The 19,015-nt window shown below is 38.3% G+C and overlaps 1 protein-coding gene across 1 annotated transcript; it reads right to left on the reverse strand.

Moving 5' to 3' along the window:
* Positions 1-27: 27 nt before the first annotated feature.
* On the reverse strand, positions 28-6,302 carry ERMN (ermin). Its single transcript, XM_045783544.2, has 3 exons — positions 5,900-6,302; positions 5,161-5,253; positions 28-1,806 (listed from the first exon to the last, which is right to left on the reverse strand). The coding sequence occupies exons 1-3, from the start codon at positions 6,138-6,140 to the stop codon at positions 1,292-1,294; spliced, it is 849 nt and encodes a 282-aa protein (XP_045639500.1). The 5' UTR covers positions 6,141-6,302; the 3' UTR covers positions 28-1,291.
* Positions 6,303-19,015: the final 12,713 nt, after the last annotated feature.

Consider the following 19,015-nt stretch of genomic DNA (forward strand, 5'->3'; position numbering starts at 1 on the left):
CAATGAAGACTGTATTACACTCAGACAATAAGGAATTGTCTCTTTATTTGCAAGGCCAAAAATATCTTTATCGGTGGTGACAGAAAGTTCAGGGTGATATATATGGAAGCCTGAAATGAAAAATTATGAAACTATCTAAGAATATAAATATAGACTCTCCCTTTTCATAAATATTCAGTACATTATTTGACACACTGGCTTGAGTGAAATTCCATAGGCACAATTTTAAGCATCTTGATTTGGGCTGAGGTCCAGTAAATTATATATTCCGCACAACCATCAGAGCTTTCTCACTAAAAATACATGCTCACACTCTACTTCGAAAATATTCTAAGATAATTATTTCCATTTTCGTAGTAACTAGTACAGTTATGACTACAGTTGTCTTGGGTTTCTAAGGAAAGAAAATTATTCTGAGATACTGTTAATAAGAGAAAGTGTGGTAATAGAGAGGGGTATTTTCTTAAAATTGTGCTAAAGTTGTCATTTTCACTTTTAATGACTTTAACTCTGCTAGACGAGATTTTATTTTCAGTCACAGAAATAAACTATCTGACTCTTTAGTCTATTGCCCACCAATCTTCTAGCCCCTCCCTGTATCACCCTCACAATGGATTTTATTCATCTTGAGCGCATAAAGCCAACATTTAGTCAACAGAATTTTCCTGACTGACAATTGCTGAGCCGCTCTAGCGAGAAAATTCAGTGAATGGTGACACCTAGGAAGGAGGCCTATCCAGACTTTCCACTCTGTAGATGCCAAGGAAAACCACTTAAAATCTTTTCTGAAGATACTAGGAAAGGCAAAACTTCTTGGACAGCTTATTGCCAGTGTCTAGTTAAAACACATGTTTAAAAGAAAGAGAGGTTTAATACCAGACTTTCTAGCACCCTCGATGTACAAGAGGAAAGACACCAAAAAAATACAGGTCATTTCTCGTAGTCCTCTTTCATTTGATAACTGTATTTCCCAGTGTTGCTACTTTTAAAGCTAAATCATGCCAGATTCTCCCGGGGTGCTTGCTGTTTGCTGTTTAGTGCTCATCACACAAGACTGTATTAGTGAAATTTTAAAAAGCAAATGCCCACGAATGAATCTAAAGCTTTTTGACTTGAGGTTACCAGACTGCATTTTGTCTAGGATTACTTCCATATTATTCTACAGTGAAACAGATTAAGCTTTCACGTCTTTAGAGGGGATGACTCAAATAAGACATGCAAAGATGCATCTCAGGAAAACAGAATTAGCTTTTGCTTTAGTGGGCAGGAGAATTTCTCAGTTCCATTTAGTTTATAAGTGCATCATAGACTCGAATTCATCAATTCTCTGCTTGGTGTTCCCCTTCCTGATTTTCCGATAGGATATTGTATTGTATCTTGAATAAGCATTTCTAGAGATATCACTCTTCTTCCCGAAGGTTGGCTGCTCCTCAGGTGTCACAGGTTGGGAACTGGGGCTGCTCGGTGGGGAGTCCTCATTTGCATCTCCTTCCTCTTTTAGTTGAGAACCCTCTTCATTTTTTTTCTTAAATTCTATCACTCGAACTTCATCTTCCTCATCATTGCAATCATCGTCATCATGAATTTCTTCATCCCAAACCTCTTGCTCCTCCTCATGTTTAGAACGCAACACATCAACTTGGTTAGGTTTCCGAAATCCCAACCATTCAATTTCAGTTGCCTGATGAGCTTTGTTCTTCCCATCCTCCTCTTCCTTCTCTTCTAGAGGTTGTTCAGCAATCCTTTCCTTTTGTCTACTTATTTCTTGGTTACTGCTGCTCAGAGGAATCTTCTCCCATTGATGTCCTGTAGCAAAATCAATTGGTAATTGAAATACCCAACTCTTACTCTTTAAATTATGTTTCTGGACAATCATTTCCCCCACACATGCTTTATAAGATATTATTCTGTGGGTTAATAATATGATTTACACAATAAAATGGTTTGTACTATCAAATTAGTTTGGAAAATACTGCATTAAACACAGTTACGTAAGCTTCATATCCAAGTCTTTAAAATGCCAACGAATATTGTCAATCTCCAGGAAGTCGACAACTCAACTTCATTTGACCATGAAACTTTTTTTTGTTGCTGTGGACTGTTGTGTCTAGTGAGACTGGTGTTCCTGAGACAAACTTATAAAAACCTGTCTAGCCTGTAGTGACTGGAAATGTGAACATGGAAAATAAAATATTTGGACCTATCTCTTACATAACACACACACACACACACACACACACACACACACACACACACATATATTCTCCAAGGAAAATTAGAAAAATATCTCACAGGAGAAAAAAGGCTTTCTTTCAGTAGTAAAAACAATTACTTCCCACATCTGGGCATGCTCAGAGTAGCACATTCAGTATTTGCCCCACGCTTCTCAGAGCTGTGCTAAAGTCCCAGTTGTGGAAGGAGGAACAGGGGGCCATGGATGGTCAGGAGTCATATGCTGGGCTAACTGGGGCACCAAGCCCACCAAAGCACACACAATGTCATCTAAGGTCTGCCATTGGTTTCTAGGACAGCCAAGCTTTAAAAATCATATTGTGGTCATCCTATATAGCACTAGACTAGCCTGTCACGTTAGACATACCCCTAAAAACAACTAAGTGACTTAAGGTGTTTGGTATCATGCAGTGACTTTTACAAGGCTTAATTCACGTCAAATTTCAATTTTCAAACAGATCACGTTGGCATATCCTTAACAATATGTATTGAGCATGCTAAAAAGAATTAGAGTGGAGGTTGTTTTCTGAGCTTTCACCTCTAAAGGGACTTCTGTGAGAAACTGCAGTCTATGTGTGACTCCAAAATATTGTCTAGACTGTGTGGCTTGTCAGGCTTCCATTCACTTTCCCCTTTCAACACCATAAGAGTCTTTAAATAAAGTGAGAGGCAATGTTCCTCTTTGCCTTCCCCACCACAGCTTTCTACTTTCACTGAAAGATGTTCACAAGTCTCTTTCCAGTCAAGATTTTTCATTCTCTTTTCATTTTTTTGTTTTCCCAACGACAGGAATCAGACTGTAAACTTACAAAAAGAGATGGAAGTGAAAATGAGATAGAAGTGAAGAGGGATTGTCATTCCTAACTGGTTGTACACAGTTCCTATCAGGTTGTTGGTGTCCAGTCACTGTTCTTTACATTATAAATAAATATACATTAGCACGTTTGCTATAATCTTAAGCTTTCTTTTATTCTCTTTTTTTCCATAAGAACCAAAGAAGCTGATCTTTTTGCTCATTCCATGACTCAGGCATGGAGTTGTCATGCATGAAATTACTTCTTGAATTTAAATTATAGTTTTTCCTCAATATTTTTAGCATCTTGCTATTTTTCAACCCAGGAGTATTCTCTTTGGAGACTTTATAGCTGTTTGTCATTGTGAAAACAGAAGACACCAACATGTGCCTTACAGGAGAAACATATGTTCCACCAAACACAAAAGGATTCATTCAGGGAAAAATTCACCCTGACACCATCTACTTAAAAAATCCAGACTGCTTTCATTCTCTATTTGATAAAATGAAAGATCCCAGCAAACTGTTGTCCCCAGCGGACTTCCTGATCAGATATTTGAAAGGGTCTTGGGCCACCTGGGTGGTGCAGTTGGTTAAGTGTCAAACCCTTGGTTTCAGCTCAGGTCGTGATCTCAGGGTTGTGAGATAGAGCTCCGAGTCAGGCTCCACACTCAGCTCAGAGTCTACCTGAGACTCTCTCTTTCTCCCTCTGCCTCTCTCCGTTGCCTGTCTGCATGCGCTCTCTCTCTCCCAAGTAAATAAGTAAATCTTAGGGGCGCCTGGGTGGCTCAGTCGTTAAGCGTCTGCCTTCGGCCCAGGGCATGATCCCGCGTTCTGGGATCCAGCCCCGCATTGGGCTCCCTCCTTGGCAAGAAGCGTGCTTCTCCCTCTCCCACTCCCCCTGCTTGTGTTCCCTCTCTCGCTGGCTGTCTCTCTCTGTCAAATAAATAAATAAAATCTTTAATAAATAAATAAATCTTAAAAAAAATTTTTTTGAAAGGGTCTCTAGATGTACTTTGAGATCCCTGCCTGTGAGAGCTTGCTACCTTGGGAACAGAAAGATTAGGGCAGAGAAGTCATTTAGTTCATTTCATGGGGCTTCAGGCTTAAGTTTTATAAATTACCTGTGATAATGTAAAAGCTTAATAGTTGTTGTTCCTTACTACATTACTACAATAATGGCTATTCCACCACTACATGGGGACAGCAGATAACTCTGAGAGGTGTCCAGGGAAAGTGGACAAACCCAAGAAACTGCCAATCAAATCCCTATCTTCCTTGGCATCTACTATTTTATGTGATGTTCCAATATTTAAAAAAAAAAAAATCTCTTCCATGTTTTGCCTATTATGGTCCTAACTAAGCTAAATTGCTCAAGGTCTAATGAACCAACTTCAATTTTGAGATAAGATGTTTATGGTTGCAAAAGAGGAAATGAGTGATTAATTAATACGTGTTTATCCTGCACTTGATTTGGAAATTGCGTCAATGTAGGTATCTTCTTAGAAGTAAAATCTAAAAGATTTTGTGTTTCTTAGTCTCTTGAGTTTATTTGAAATATATGTCACTTAAAAATCAATGTTCTTCTTATTCTCTCACTTTCTGAAAGAACACAATTAAAATTAGCTTCATCACCTGGGAGATTTCTTTGACAAGAATTAGATAACCATTTTCTGCTTACATAGGGACCTAGAATTTTTCTATAGATCAAGTAAATTTATAATCTTATTTTTAAATGTATGTCAACGGTAAACTTTTAGGATAAACCCATTTTTAAAACATTCGCGTTTCACAAGGTACCTGAAACAGATTTAGGGACACTAAATAAATCTTACAAAAGGATTGATTTAGTGGACTAACTTATTAAGAGACTGATACCATTTTGTCAGATCAAGGCATGTCAATCAGTTAGACCAATCCATGCAGTCTCAGGCTTGATGCTTCTGGAATACCTTTGAAGGTGAAGCCCACAGATACTCAAGAGCACTCCCTTACCTGCCTGGAGCGGCTTGGAGCTTTTGAAGGCATTGCTGGGATTGCTTTTTCAACATCACACTCACACAACCTCCCATGCAAAAACTGCCATCCATATTCAGTCAGACAATGTCTGTGTACAAAATGGAAGTTGCTCTCACCTTCTCTGAATGTCATTTCATCAACACTTGTTTCTTGGAGAGAAAGATCTGTAATAGCCTTATGAACAATAAAAAGATTCTCTTCTGGTTTTTCTGGGGGGAAAAAAACCCACAAGATTAATGCTGTAATATTTAAACAGTTCAAGTTTAAATAAATTATCAGTTTAGACTCTAGGTAGGTAGATCGATTTGATTTGAAAAGTAACTATTTCACTCTCCCAACTCATTTCTTCATTGGTTCCTACTTATAAACGTAAGGATAACTCTCCTTTTCCATCTATATATGTTATAGAACCATGAATTCAGATACGTTCAGGTATATTTCAGAAGGAAAATTTGAAATGCTGACTTTCCTTTGCTTAAATAATAATGGGGCTGTCCATAATAATAATAAATAACAGTAGTTAACATTTAACCAACACTTAGTAATCCTCGTGACAAACCTACAAATGTCAGTCCTTACATTTCCACCTTCTGCTAACCGAGAAAGCTAAGGCTTCAGGAGGCTAGTGAAGTTGTCCAGCGTCATAAAGTTATCAAATAAATAAGCCTGGATTTGGCCTGAGGCAGAGATTTGGTCCTTAGCTATCCAGTGCCAGTAGAATAAGAGACCACATTTGGGCAGGAACATGGGTGGGAGGATGGACAGCACATTCCTGTCATAACAGTTTATCAAAAGAATCACGAGTGAGTTTACAAATTAAATCAAGCAAATCAAAGAGAAAGGAAAATGCTTTACCTTTTAGAATCTTCTCATCGGTGGACCAGTTGACTAGCATATTCCCTTGCAATTTTTTACTTTTCTCCTGATTTCTTTCTATGGGTAAGTCTTCAAGACGGGGGTCTACCCTGTAGTATGGTGGGGTACCACCCACATCACTGGCTTCCTCATTTGTTTTAGTGATTGGTTGTTGACCATTTTCAGGTGGCGTATCCCCATTGCATTCAGCCTGACTGAGTGTCCCTGGAACGTCTGTCATGATGTACGGTTGAGTCCAAGGGCGCAGAGAGAGCTTCGGGGAAACTGAGTGAAAAGATCCTTGATAGATGCGTTCTCTTCCCTTCAAGTTCTATAGTTCCAACTCCTACTCTAAGAATACGAAGTATTTGCTTCAGTACATAATAATGAGCTGCTTTTCCTAAAGGTGTCCAGATAGAGCTTAGAACTAAAGCAATAGGATTTGACAGATTTGCCACCAGCCCAAGAGCAAGCATCCAGCCAATCACCACCTTCTTTGTCGCTGGGCAGCCCCACTTGCTGAATTAATGGCAGCCTTTTGATTTACATAAACAAACAATCTGAGGCAATCAGGCTTTTGTGCTGGCATGTAGAGAGGGACTTTCAGCTTGTCAGTCCCCCTCTGGGAACAGAGATTTTTGTCCCTTTTCATAATGGCCCTTTGTCATTTTCCTTGTAACAGGAGCCACAATTGTTCCACAGCTTTAATCCAGAGAGAATGACCACCTTGAGGCATATTAGTTCTGTGTAACCAGCTTAACATTTCCAAACGGATTTTGTTCAAGTAAAACCTCAGCTATTTTGTAGGGGATAATGGCATCGTTTCTTATTCATTAAAGAATAAAAACAGCTTATCAAAAACCTGTAAATAGGACAACTTTATTGTAAGTGGTTCTGGCAGCAGATTCCATGGTGTGCTTCAGGAGCCTAGAGGAAGGACCTAAGAAAAAAACAAACAAATTCTACCATCTTGCTAGTACCAAAAATTTTACATTTTAGAATAATTCATCTGGTCTGTAGCTACTTCTCCTTTAGTTTATTGAAGCCCAAACTATCCTTTAAACCCTTAATATAATTTCTTCCACGGAGTTTTCCCTTTCCCCAATCAGATTTATTCTCAATATTCCCTATTGATATTGCATGATGCTGGTAAAATTATATAGCACCAACGTAGCCTGCCATTGGGGGAAACAGGTAATTATGGAAAGCAACTGCTACTTACCAACCTTTCCTCTTTATTTTTTTTATTTTTATTTTTTTAGTTTAAGAATTTATTTTATGGGACGCCTGGGTGTCTCAGTTGTTAAGCGTCTGCCTTCAGCTCAGGGCGTGATCCAAGCATTCTGGGATCAAGCCCCACATCAGGCTCCTCTGCTGAGTGCCTGCTTCTTCCTCTCCCACTCCCCCTGCTTGTGTTCCCTCTCTCGCTGGCTGTCTCTCTCTCTGTCAAATAAATAAATAAAATCTTAAAAAAAAAAAAAGAATTTATTTTATGACACAACAAAAACTCATTAAGTTTCAACGGAAATACATTTAATGCACATATTATTTTCCTTACGATATTAAAAATAGGAATTCAAATACACATTCACATACAAGATGTACAAAAAATTTTTCATGGCAGTGAATAATTCACTAATTGGTTTTCTGTTAGAAACAACATGAAAACCAGCTTCTTTAAAGCTTAGGATCTTTTCCATAAGAAAATTTGACTCATGGTACTCCAATAATTTAAAAACTGGAAAAAAATCCTCTAAGACTTAAAGGAGACAAGTAAGGCAATACCATCAAATACAACTGAACAATAAAGTGTGAGTTTGGGAATAGACCATAATAAAAAACGTATGATTCTTCGTAAAGTAGATCAGCATTTCCTAGTGATCGGTTATCTAGATTAAATCTAGATAAATCTAGATTAAAACTATAAGAGATGCTCTAACAGGAGCAGAAAGGGGGTAGTTTAATGTAGGCAAATGCTTTTAAAAATAAGAATTGTTGTATTAATTTCTTAGAATATCATGGTGATCACTGAGTTAAGAAATCAGGTTTTTTAGTTTAAATTCAAGTTACTCAACGTATAGTGTAGTATTGGTTTCAGAAGTAGAATTAAGTGATTCATCACTTATCTATAACACCCAGTGCTCATCACAAGTGCCCTCCTCAATAAACATCAGCCATTTAGCCCATCCCCCGCCACCTCCACTCCCACAACCCTCAGTTTGTCCTATATAGTTAGCCTCTTACGGTTTGCCTCCCTGCTTCTATCTTATTTTATTTTTCCTTCCCTTCCACTATGTTCATCTGTTTTGTTTCTTAAATTCCACATATGAGTGAGCTCATATGGTATTTGTCTTTCTCTGACTGACTTATTTTGCTCAGCATAATACACTCTAGTTCCATCCATGTTGCTGAAAATGGCAAGATTTCATTCTTTTTGATCACTAATATTCCATTATTATATATTAGATTATATATTCCATAGTATTCCATTATTCATATATATACCACATCTTCCTTATCCATTCATCAGTCTATGGACTGGTTCTCTCCATAGTTTGGCTATTGTTGACAATGCTGCTCTAAACATCAGGGCGGTGCATGTGCCCCTTTGAATCAGTGTTTTTGCATCCTTTGGATAAATACCTAGCAGTGCAATTGCTGGGTCAAAGGGTAGTTCTATTTATAATTTTTTGAGAAACCTCCATACTATTCTACAGAGTGGCTGCACCAGTTTGCATTCCCACCAACAGTGCAAAAGATTTCCCCTTTCACCACATCTCACCAGTGTCTGTTGTTTCCTGAGCTGTTAATTTCAGTCATTCTGACAGGTGTGAAGTGGTATCTCATTTGGTTTTGATTTGTATTTCCTTGAAGATGAGTGATGCTGAATATTTTCTCATGTGTTTATTAGCCATTTGAATGTCTTCTTTGGAGAAATGTCTGTTCATGTCTTCTCCCCATTTCTTAACTGGATTATTTTTGGGGAGTTGAGTTTGATAAGTTCTTCGTAGATTTTGGATACTAGCCCTTTATCAGATATGTCATTTGCAAATACCTACTCCCATTCTATATGTTGCCTTTTAGTTTTGTTGATTGTTTTCTTCACTGTGCAGAAGCTTTTTATCTTGATGAAGTCCCAATAGTTCATTTGTTGCTTTTGGAGATGTGTCTAGATGTTGCTGTGGACAAGGTCAGAGAGGTTGCTGCCTGTTTTCTCCTCTAGGATTTTGATGGTTTCTGGTCTTACATTTAGGTCTTTCATCCATTTTGAATTTATTTTTGTGTGTGGTGGAGGAAAGAGATCCAGTTTCATTCGTTTGCATGTTGTACAGTTTTCCAACCCCATTTGTTGAAGAGACTGTCTTTTTCCATTGGATAGTCTTTCCTGCTTTGTCAAAGATTAGTTGACCATAGAGTTGAGGGTTCTGGGTTCTCTATTTCTGGGTTCTCTATTCTGTTCCATTGATCTATGTGTCTGTTTCTGTGCCACTACCATAATCTCTTGATGATTACAGCTTTGTAATACAGCTTGAAGTCTGGGATTGTGATGCCTCCAGCTTTGCTTCTGTTTTTCAATGTTATTTTGGCTCTCCAAAATGGATATGGGTCTTTTCTGGTTCCATACAAATTTGAGGATTGTTTGTTCTAGTTTTGTGAAAAATGCTGGATTTTTTGTTCTTTTTTTTTTTAAATCTGGATTGCATTAAATGTGTAGATTGCTTTGAGTAGTATAGACATTTTAACAATATTTGTTCTTCCAATCCATGAGCATGGAAGGCTTTTCCATTTCTTTGTGTCATCTTCAATTTCTTTCATAAGTATTCTATAGTTATCAACATATACAGACCTTTTACCTCTTTGATTAGGTTTATTTCTAGGCATCTTATGGTTTCTTGGTGCAATTGTAAATGGGATCAATTCCTTGATTTCTCTTTCTGCTGCTTCATTATTGGTGTATAGAAATGCAACAGATTTCTGTACTTTAATTTTATATCCTGTGACTTTGCTGAATTCATGTGTCAGTTCTACCAATTTTGGGAAGCAGTCTTTCAGATATTCTGTACAGAGTATCATGTTGTCTGCAAATAGTGAAAGTCTGACTTCCTTCTTGCCAATTTGGATGCCTTTTATTTCTTCTTGTCTGATTGCTGAGGCTAGGACTTCCAGTACTATGTTGAACAGCAGTGGTGAGAGTGAACATCCCTGCCCCCTTTCTTAGATGAAAAGCTCTCACTTTTTCCCCATTAAGGATGATATTAGGTGTGGGTCTTTCATATATGGCTTTTATGATGTTGAGGTATGTTCCTTCTATCCCTACTTTCTTGGGGGTTCTTATCAAGCAAGGATGTTGTATTTTGTCAAATGTTTTTTCTGCATATAGTGAGAGGATCATATGGTTCTTATCCTTCCTTTTATTAATGTGGTGTATCATGTTGATTGATTTGTGGATATTGAACCACCCCTGAAGCCCAGGAATAAATCCCACTTGATCATGGTGACTAATCCTTTTAATGTACTGTTGGATTTGATTAGCTAGTTATCTTGTTCAGAATTTTTGGATCCATGTTCATCAGGGATACTAGACTGTAATTCTCTTTTTAGCAGGGTCTTTGTCTGGTTTTGGAACCAAGGTAATACTGGCCTCATAGAATGAGTTTGGAAGTTTTCCTTCCATTTTTATCTCTTGGAAAAGTTTCAGAAGAACAGGTATTAATTCTTCTTTAAATGTTTGGTAGAATTCCTGTGGGAAGTCATACAGCCCTGAACTCTTGTTTGTTGGGAGATTTTTGAATACTGATTCAATTTCTTTGCTGGTGATGGGACTGTTCAAATTTTCTATTTCTTCCTGTTTCAATTTTGGTAGATTATATGTTTCTAGGAATGTATCCCTTTCTTCAAAATTGCCCAGTTTGTTGGCATATAATTGCTTTTAATAGTCTCTTATACTTGTATATCTGTGGTGTTGGTTGTGAGCTCTCCTCTTTCATTTGAGACTTAATTTATTTGGGTATTTTCATTTTTCTTTGTGATAAGTATGGCTAGGGGTTTATCAATTTTGTTAATTCTTTCAGGAAACAGCTCCTAGTTTCATTGATCTGTTCTACTATTTTGTTTTGTATTTTTTATTTCGTATCATTTATTTCTACTCTAATCTTAATTATCTCCCTTCTTCTGCTGGTTTTAAGCTTTATTTGCTCGTCTTTTTCCAGCTCCTTTAAGTGTAAAATTAGATTGGTTATTTTAGATGTTTTTTGCTTCTTGAGGAAGGCCTGTATTGCTATATACTTTCCTATTAGGACCACATTTGCTGCATCCCAAAGGTTATGGATTGCCGTGTTTTCATTTTCATTTGCTTCTATTTATTTTTTAATTTCTTCTTTAAGTTCCTGGTTAACCCATTAATTCTTTAGTAAGATGTTCTTTAACCTCCACGTATTTGTGGTCTTTCCAAATTTTTTCTTGTGCTTGACTTCAAATTTCATAGCACTGTGGTCTGAAAATATGCATGCTATGATCTCCATCTTTTTGTACTGGTTGAGGCCTGATTTGTGACCTGGTATGTGATCTATTCTGGAACGAGTTCCATGTGCACTTGAAAAGAATATCTATTAAGTCCATCTGGCCCAGTGTGTCATTCAAAGCCATTGTTTCTTTGTTGATCTTCTGCTTAGATGATCTATCCATTGCTGTGAGTGGGGTGTTACTATTATTATATTATTACCAATCAGTTTCTTTAAGTCTGTTATTAATTGATTTATATATTTGGGTGTTCCCAGGTTGGGGGCATAGATATTTACAATCGTTACATCTTCTTTTTTGATAGACCCTTTTACTATGACATAGTGTTCTTCTTCATCTCTTATTACTGTCTTTGGTTAAAATCTAGTTTGTCTGACATAAGGATGGCTACTTCAGCTTTCTTTGATGTCCATTAGCATGATAGATGGTTCTCTACCCCCTCACTTTCAATCTGGAGGTGTGTTTGGGTCTAAAATGAGTCTCTTGTAAGCAGCATATCAATGGGCCTTGTTTTGTGTGTTTTTTTTTTAAATCCATTCTGATACCCTATGTCTTTCTATTAGAGCACTTAGTCCATTTACATCCAATTACAGAATAATTATTGAAAGATATGAATTTAGTGCCAGTGCATTACCTGGAAAGTCACTAGTCTTATAGATAGTCTTGTATCTGGCCTTGCTGGATAAAGTAATCTTGACTGCATATTTTTCCCATTTAGCATGTTGAGTATATAATGTCACTGCTTTCTGGCCTGCCAAGTTTTTGTAGACAGGTTTGCTGCTAACCTTATGTGTCTACCTTTGTAGGTTAAGGTCCTTCTGTCCTTAGCTGCTGTCAGAATCTCTCTTTATCTTTGTATTTTGCAAATTTCACTATGATATGTCTTGGTGCTGACCTGTTTTGTTGATTTTGAGGGGAGTTTTCTGTGCCTCTTGGACTTAAATGCCTGTTTCCTTCCACAGATTAGGGAAACTCTCAGCTATAATTTGTTCAAATAAACCTTCTGCCCCTTTTTCCCACTCTTCTTCTGGGACTCCTATGATATAGATATTATTGCACTTTGTGGAATCACTGATTTCCATATTTTTTTCATGATTTAATAGTTTCCTTTCTGTCTTCTTTTCAGCTTCATTATTTTCCATAATTGTATCTTCTATATCACCTTTTCAATCTCTGCTTCTTCGATTCTCATTGTCATTGCATCCAGTTGGTTTTGCATCTCAGTTATAGCGTTTTTTATTTTGGCCTGACTAGTTTTTAGGTCTTTTATCTCTTCCGTCAGGATTTCTCCAGTGTCCCCTATAGTTCTTTCAAGCCCAGCTAGTATTCTTATGACTGCTGTTTTAAATTCTTGTTCAGATACATTGCTTACACCCATTTTGAGCAAATCCCTGGCTGTGATTTCTTCTTGATCTTTCTTTTGGGGAGAATTCCTCCAGCTTGTCATTATGTCTAGGTTTCTGTCACTTGTGCCTTACAAAAGCATGTTATGTTTCCTGCACCTGACAGTAATACTATATTAACAAGGGGTCCTATACTCTCCAGGGCCTGATGTTTCAGGAAGTGTTTCTGGTCTATGCCAGGTGCCCTCCGTTGCTGTGTTTTGGCTGCTCTTTCCCACAGGTCAGTTCTTTCAGAGTTCCTCCTCACTTGCAGGGGGTAGTTTTGGACCTTTAGGTATGCTTTGATTTGTTTGTTAAGATAAGCCTGATTAAAAAAATAATAATAAAAATAAATTTAAAAAGAAGAACTGATCCAAGAAAAAAGGAAAAGAAACAAAAAACAAAACAGACAAACAAAAAAGCTATATGCCTGAACCAAAGAAAAAGAAAGACAGAAAAAAGAAAAAGAGAAAAAAAATGAAGCCTGATCCAAAAAACAAGAAAAGGAAACAAACAAACCAACAAATGAACAAAAAAACTATAACCCTGATTCCAAAGAAAATAAATAAATAAAATAAAAATAGAAGTAAAGCAAAAAAAATTTAAAAAAAAAAAAAAAAAAGCATGGTCGTATTTCCACCAGAACTGAAGTTGACACTTTGGAGCATTCTATGACCAGTAGTCTTGGTACATCCAGGAGGCCTCTGTTGGTCTTCTGAGGGACAGGCCAAACTGGGCTGGATCTGTCAGACCTGCTCTAGTAAAGGTGCCCCTGCCTGGTGCAGGGGGTAAGGTTTGGTGTAAGTGACTCCAGCCTCCAGTGGTTGCTCTGTGTTTGTCTCTGAAGTCCTACAGTGCTGGTTGGCTGAGTTGGGCCGGGGGCGGGGTGTGTGTGTGTGTGTGTGTGTGTGTGTGTGTGTGAAAGATGGTATCACCCCATCCTCTTGTCCCCAGGGAGGGGAATTCATTGCTGCCACTGTTCAGGAGGCCCTCACAGAAAATGGAACAATTTCCCTTCCTGTGTCCCAGGCTTTGGTCAGATCCCTTCCCTCAACCTGTCTGTGCCCTGGCTGCAGGCATGCCTGGTGCCACAGTTGTCCTGTGTTTTGTCTCTGGCAGGCAGCTGGGATTCAAAACTCCAAATCTTAAAGGACCCAGCAAGGCTCAGACCCACTCTTCTCTCTAAAGGAGAGTCTTGCAGCACTGCACCCAGCACTGTTCTGTCCCAGAAAAGCAGTCATACGGCTGCATAGGTGCTCAGAATCTATGGTGAAGCACAGAGAAAAGGCACACCCAGGTTATCTGCCCCCTGTGTACGCCTCTGTCCCCTGCTGTTGAACAGCTGCTCAGTGACACCCAGACGGTCTTTTGTCCTCGGAGAGGCAATATAACCTATTCCAAATGTACTCCAGGAAGGGGAGACCTCTCCCAGTATGACCGAGGGAATTCCCACAGCACAGCATCTTGCATGAATCCTATGCCCTGCTCTCTCTCTCTTCCTGACTTCTCTCAGCAAAAAGGGCTTCCTCCCCTCCCGGGCACCACGGCTTTTCTCTCCCCCAACTCATGTGTCCAAACCTCATATCTGCCATGTTCTTTCTCTCCTATTGTGCAGATTGTTTTCTTAATCTTCAGATTGATTTCCTAGTTGTTCAAAATGAGTTGATATTGATCTGGCTGTGTTCAAGGGGTGAGGCAAGCTCAGAGTCCCCCTACTCCGCCATTTGAATGCTGAAGACTCACCAACCTTTCTTTTTCAAAGGAAGACATTAATTCTTTTTCTGTTTTTGGATTTCATATAGTGAGAAATGATTCCAGAACTTTTTGCCCATGCTCCTGCCTCTGCTTGAAATGCCTTTCTCCTCAAGGCCAAACCCCTTTCCTAACCAGCTCCTTTAAATTCTCAGCTCTTCAGGGGAAATATCATCTCTTCAATGACACTTTCCTTGACCCACTGGATTTAGATGAGACTCCTGTTTCACATTATTGTTGGCCTTCAAAGTACTCTTCACAGTTGTGATTAAACATGTAAGTGCATAATTATCCATCTAATGTCCCTCTCACCAACCACAATCTAAGATTTATCTAAGCAGGGACCGTGTTTAGCTTGTCTACATGTGTCTCCAGCATGTATCATGTGCATTGAACAAGGTAAGTACTCAATAAATATACATATCGTTTATATTGAATATATGTTATTGAATAAATAAGTAAATTCTACTCCCAAGAGAATACACTTCAGGTCATTTCTAAAAGGAAGAATAGGGTTGGCGAATAATTATAAATTCGTTTAAAATTGTGTGTAAAGCTGAGCCCATTAGGGTCTATAGCAGGTATGACAAATATCTGGCACTCTGGCCTCAGCCCCTCTTCCCATGTCCTTGGAGGACATCTTCAACAGACTATTAACGTGCTCTCCCTTGTCATCACCAGCTCTTCTCTGCCCAACACACTAATTGTTTGTGTAGGAGAGGAAAAATAATTGTCCCTCTACCTTTCTGAGTCCTTGGCTGAGAATCCTGCAATAAAAGACAGATTAACAAAAGAAAAAGGAACAGAACTTTATTAGCATGTGTACCTCATGTCTACAAGGGAGCTACCCGGGGTAACTCAGTAACTCCCCGACATGGCCCCAACTACCAACTCAAATACCATCTTCAGCTAAAGACAAAAGAAGGAAAGGTGTATGTTGGGTGTGGGCGGGAGTTACAAAGAGTTACCAGGAAAAGCATAGTAAACAAGCGTAAGGTTTGTTATGCAGATTGAAGTGCATGCCTTTTCCATTGGTGAGATTCCATTGTGATTTAGTCATTTTTTCTCTTCCCGGTACAGAGAGAAAGACATACAAATGAAAATTTTCTTTATAAACATCAGTTTTCCCCACACAAGGTTAACTCTTATTCTGTTTTCAGAGCTTCTTCAGTGTCTGGTGCTTCTCAAAAATAATCAGCTCAAAACAACCCTTATCCCGAAGAGGTATATTTTGAGGTGACATAATCTGCTACCCTTCATTTATTTTTTAAAAATCTCTTTAATATTTATATAACACTTACTATAGCCAGGCACTATTCAAATTGCTTCACAAAGGGTAACACATTTGATCTCCGTAACAGCACTATAAGGTAGGTGCTGTTAGCATCCCCATTTTACACACTAGAAAAATGAAGCACAGAGAGATTAAGGAACTTGCTCAAGGTCACATAGCTAGCAAATTTACCAATGAGAGTTTGCAGAACAGATGAAATCTAGGGCCATCCCGGGCCTAGCTGCTGTTTTTTCCATGGGCCATAGGTCCCAGAGGGCTCCATCCAGCCTGATGAATTCACCTCCTTGGCAGCAGAAGTAGTTGTGGCCAGGAGAGGGCAGCAGAGGGCTTGAGGCCATATTAAGGCCTTCTGAAGGCAGACACCCCAGCTGCTGTGGACAGTATTGGGAAGCCAGGGAATGTCCTCCCACCAGGAATAACAGGGTTATCTACTTAATTCCAAGATCAGAATCTGAAACTTAAGAGCCAGGTCAGGCTGCCTCACTAACTTAGAGTTAGAACAGCCCTGGATCTGGAGAAAGAAGAAAATATTGAATGGAATCAGATGGGGGAATGAAGAAACTAAGACCAAAGCTAGCAACACATGGGGATATACTAGATGGTGAGACTCTTAAGGGCAGGAAGTGACACAAGCTCAACAAAATGTCCAGCAATAAACAGACATGGAGAAATGCTCACATTAGCTTTAAAGGCCTGACTCCAATCATTCGCAGTTCCCTCAAGACTGCCATGCACTTCAGTTCAGGCATGCGGCAGTTTAGAGAGTTTAGTTTCTCTCTCTCCTACTCCTAGATTTCTCTGACCCTTGAGCAATGTGCAATTTATACCTTAGTTTTTACGGGAGTTTCATTTTTCTTTTTTGGATTATCTTCTTTCTGACTGCCTTGCTTTGACTTTTTTCTTTGTTTCTTTGTTGTTGTTGTTGTTGCTGCTGTTTTCCGGCATTAGAATTATTTCAGATTTCGAACACCGAAAAATAATTCAGAGCTCTGTCTAATCAGCATGCTCACCTCTATAAAAAGCATAGCTTTTCATGCTTTCCTATGGAATAATGGAGGTCAGGTAAATGGTTTATCACATGTACTATCTTTCCTACAAGCACATGGCAACACATGATACATTTAGCACCAAGATCTGTCTATCCAACTACCAAATAAAACGTAGGGTATTTTATCCACAAAAAGTAAGTTGTCACTGATTGTAATGTTGGAGAGGAACAATTTTTCTCTATCTTTCAAGATTGTTTTGGTTGGCCTAAGAATTAAATTGACATGAGACAGATTAACAAGAGTAAAACAAACAAAAGTTTAATAACACGGATACTCCTATATACACAAGAAAGACCCAGGAAAACTGAGTAAGTCCCGACACAGCTGAAGCCATCACTTTAAACACCATCTTTAGCTAAGACAAAAGATGTTAAGGTTGGGGAGTCAGTTATGGAAGCTTACCAGAAAGAGCACAGTAAATAAGGGTGAGTTTGTTATGCAGATTTAAGTCATTGTCTTCTCCACTGATAAAAGTTTCTAGAGATTGAGTCATTCCCCTCTTTTTGATAGAGCAGGAAGACTGCCTTACAAATGGAAATTTCCTTTATAAACATGAATATCTCTTGCAAAGGGTAATGTCTACTTGTTTTCCAAAATTTATCTTTTTTTCTGTAGTTTCTTAAAAGCCTAAGTAATCAGAATTACGGAATCATATATTGGGGTGGCAACATTTTTTCCTCCTCAGTAACAACCTATGACTTGTACAGTATGTTAGAATTTGGACTAATGATCCTTACTTCAAATACTATTGCATAATCTACACTGCATGAAATATGACTTTTTTAAAATGGTTTAGTGGGGTGTTTGTCCTTTTTCCTACTTATTATGCTGAATGGTAAAGAACGCATAAATGTAACCATTATCACGTCTATAACAAAATATGATAATGAAACGATCATCACTTGGGAATGTGAAGTATCAAAATAAAAGTACATAAATATCTACACTCCATTCATCAAATACCAAATGATAACTGTTAAGGCAATATTAGGTCCAGAAATAAGATTTGGGGAAAAGTCATAAAATCCTGACCTTTAATAATGTGTAAAAAGCCACACCACAAGTCAATGTTATATCTGAGATGGCCAATGATCACTGAATAAATACAAGAAATAAATTTGAAAGATCAGCTTTTGATCTTGACAACTTGGAACCAATTCTTATACAGACAGATTTGTGTGTCTGGAAAAGGGGTATTCTAACAAAACAGGGTTGAAACAGAAAGGTAGAAGCACTAAGAGATCTACAGATCGATCTATTGTGATCTGTCTACCTACCTCCCACACCACGGCCTAGGAATCAGAGAAACTGAAGGAGATCCAGAAGGAGGTGGGGCACTTGCAGGCTCCGTGCTGCCATGTAACAGGTAAGCCAACAGGTTAATAAGAGTGTGTGAGTTACAGAATAGTTGCTGCTTCACTTCTGCCCCACAAATCTCGAACACACGGAAGACTTTTTTAGCCCACATTTCTTTTCCTGGAAACAATTAGGAAAGGGAATTTTGGGAAATGTAGTTGAGACTGGCCAGGCTGAAAAATAGCATCAGCACCATGGGTTTTCAGCACCTCTCTGAGCCAGGGTGGTACCACATGCAAATTTTCAGCTCAAAATCCTACCAACGACCCATAGAATCTTCTATAAGGAATAGGTAATGCCTCAAGGGACTGTGCAGTCCTGAAGGAGATAGGATGATCTGAATTGCTTCACTTAAGGGACTTAATTCCAAATTAAAGGGCCAACCCAGCTAAAGCGAATAGATATATAAAATATAACATAATAAAACCTATCAGTTTCCAAAATATTTCACTTCAAAAACTAATTGCCTGCCACCTAGTATAAATTAGATAAAGTTGATTATCTGCTATGATCTTAGTACTTAATACTTATATTTATGCCTGGTATAAAACAATAGCTTCCATTTTGGCAATAAAAGATCTTAAAGTATAAAGGATGTTTTGTGTCTTTTTTCTCCCAGAAAGCCAATAGTGAAGTCTATGGGCAGCATGTGAGTTTTAAGAATTTGATGTAATAGAATTTGAAAATTCAACCGTATCTCACAAGAAGCATGCTTTCCAATCTTGGAGGTAAGTCAGGATTGGGGGGTAGGGGTTGTCCATCG

This window comes from Ursus americanus, chromosome 1 (assembly GCF_024610735.1).
Source record: "Ursus americanus isolate L20-20 chromosome 1, mUrsAme1.1.p, whole genome shotgun sequence".
NCBI lineage: Eukaryota > Metazoa > Chordata > Mammalia > Carnivora > Ursidae > Ursus > Ursus americanus.

Bases quoted from the DNA above. Each gene is read 5' to 3' on its own strand.
- ERMN (XM_045783544.2), bottom strand. From the start codon at position 6,140: ATGACAGACGTTCCAGGGACACTCAGTCAGGCTGAATGCAATGGGGAT. The intron at 5,254-5,899 runs GTAAAGCATTTT...TTTTCCCCCCAG, and splicing joins CGATGAGAAGATTCTAAAAG to AAAAACCAGAAGAGAATCTT. The intron at 1,807-5,160 runs GTGAGAGCAACT...ATTTTGCTACAG, and splicing joins TGAAATGACATTCAGAGAAG to GACATCAATGGGAGAAGATT.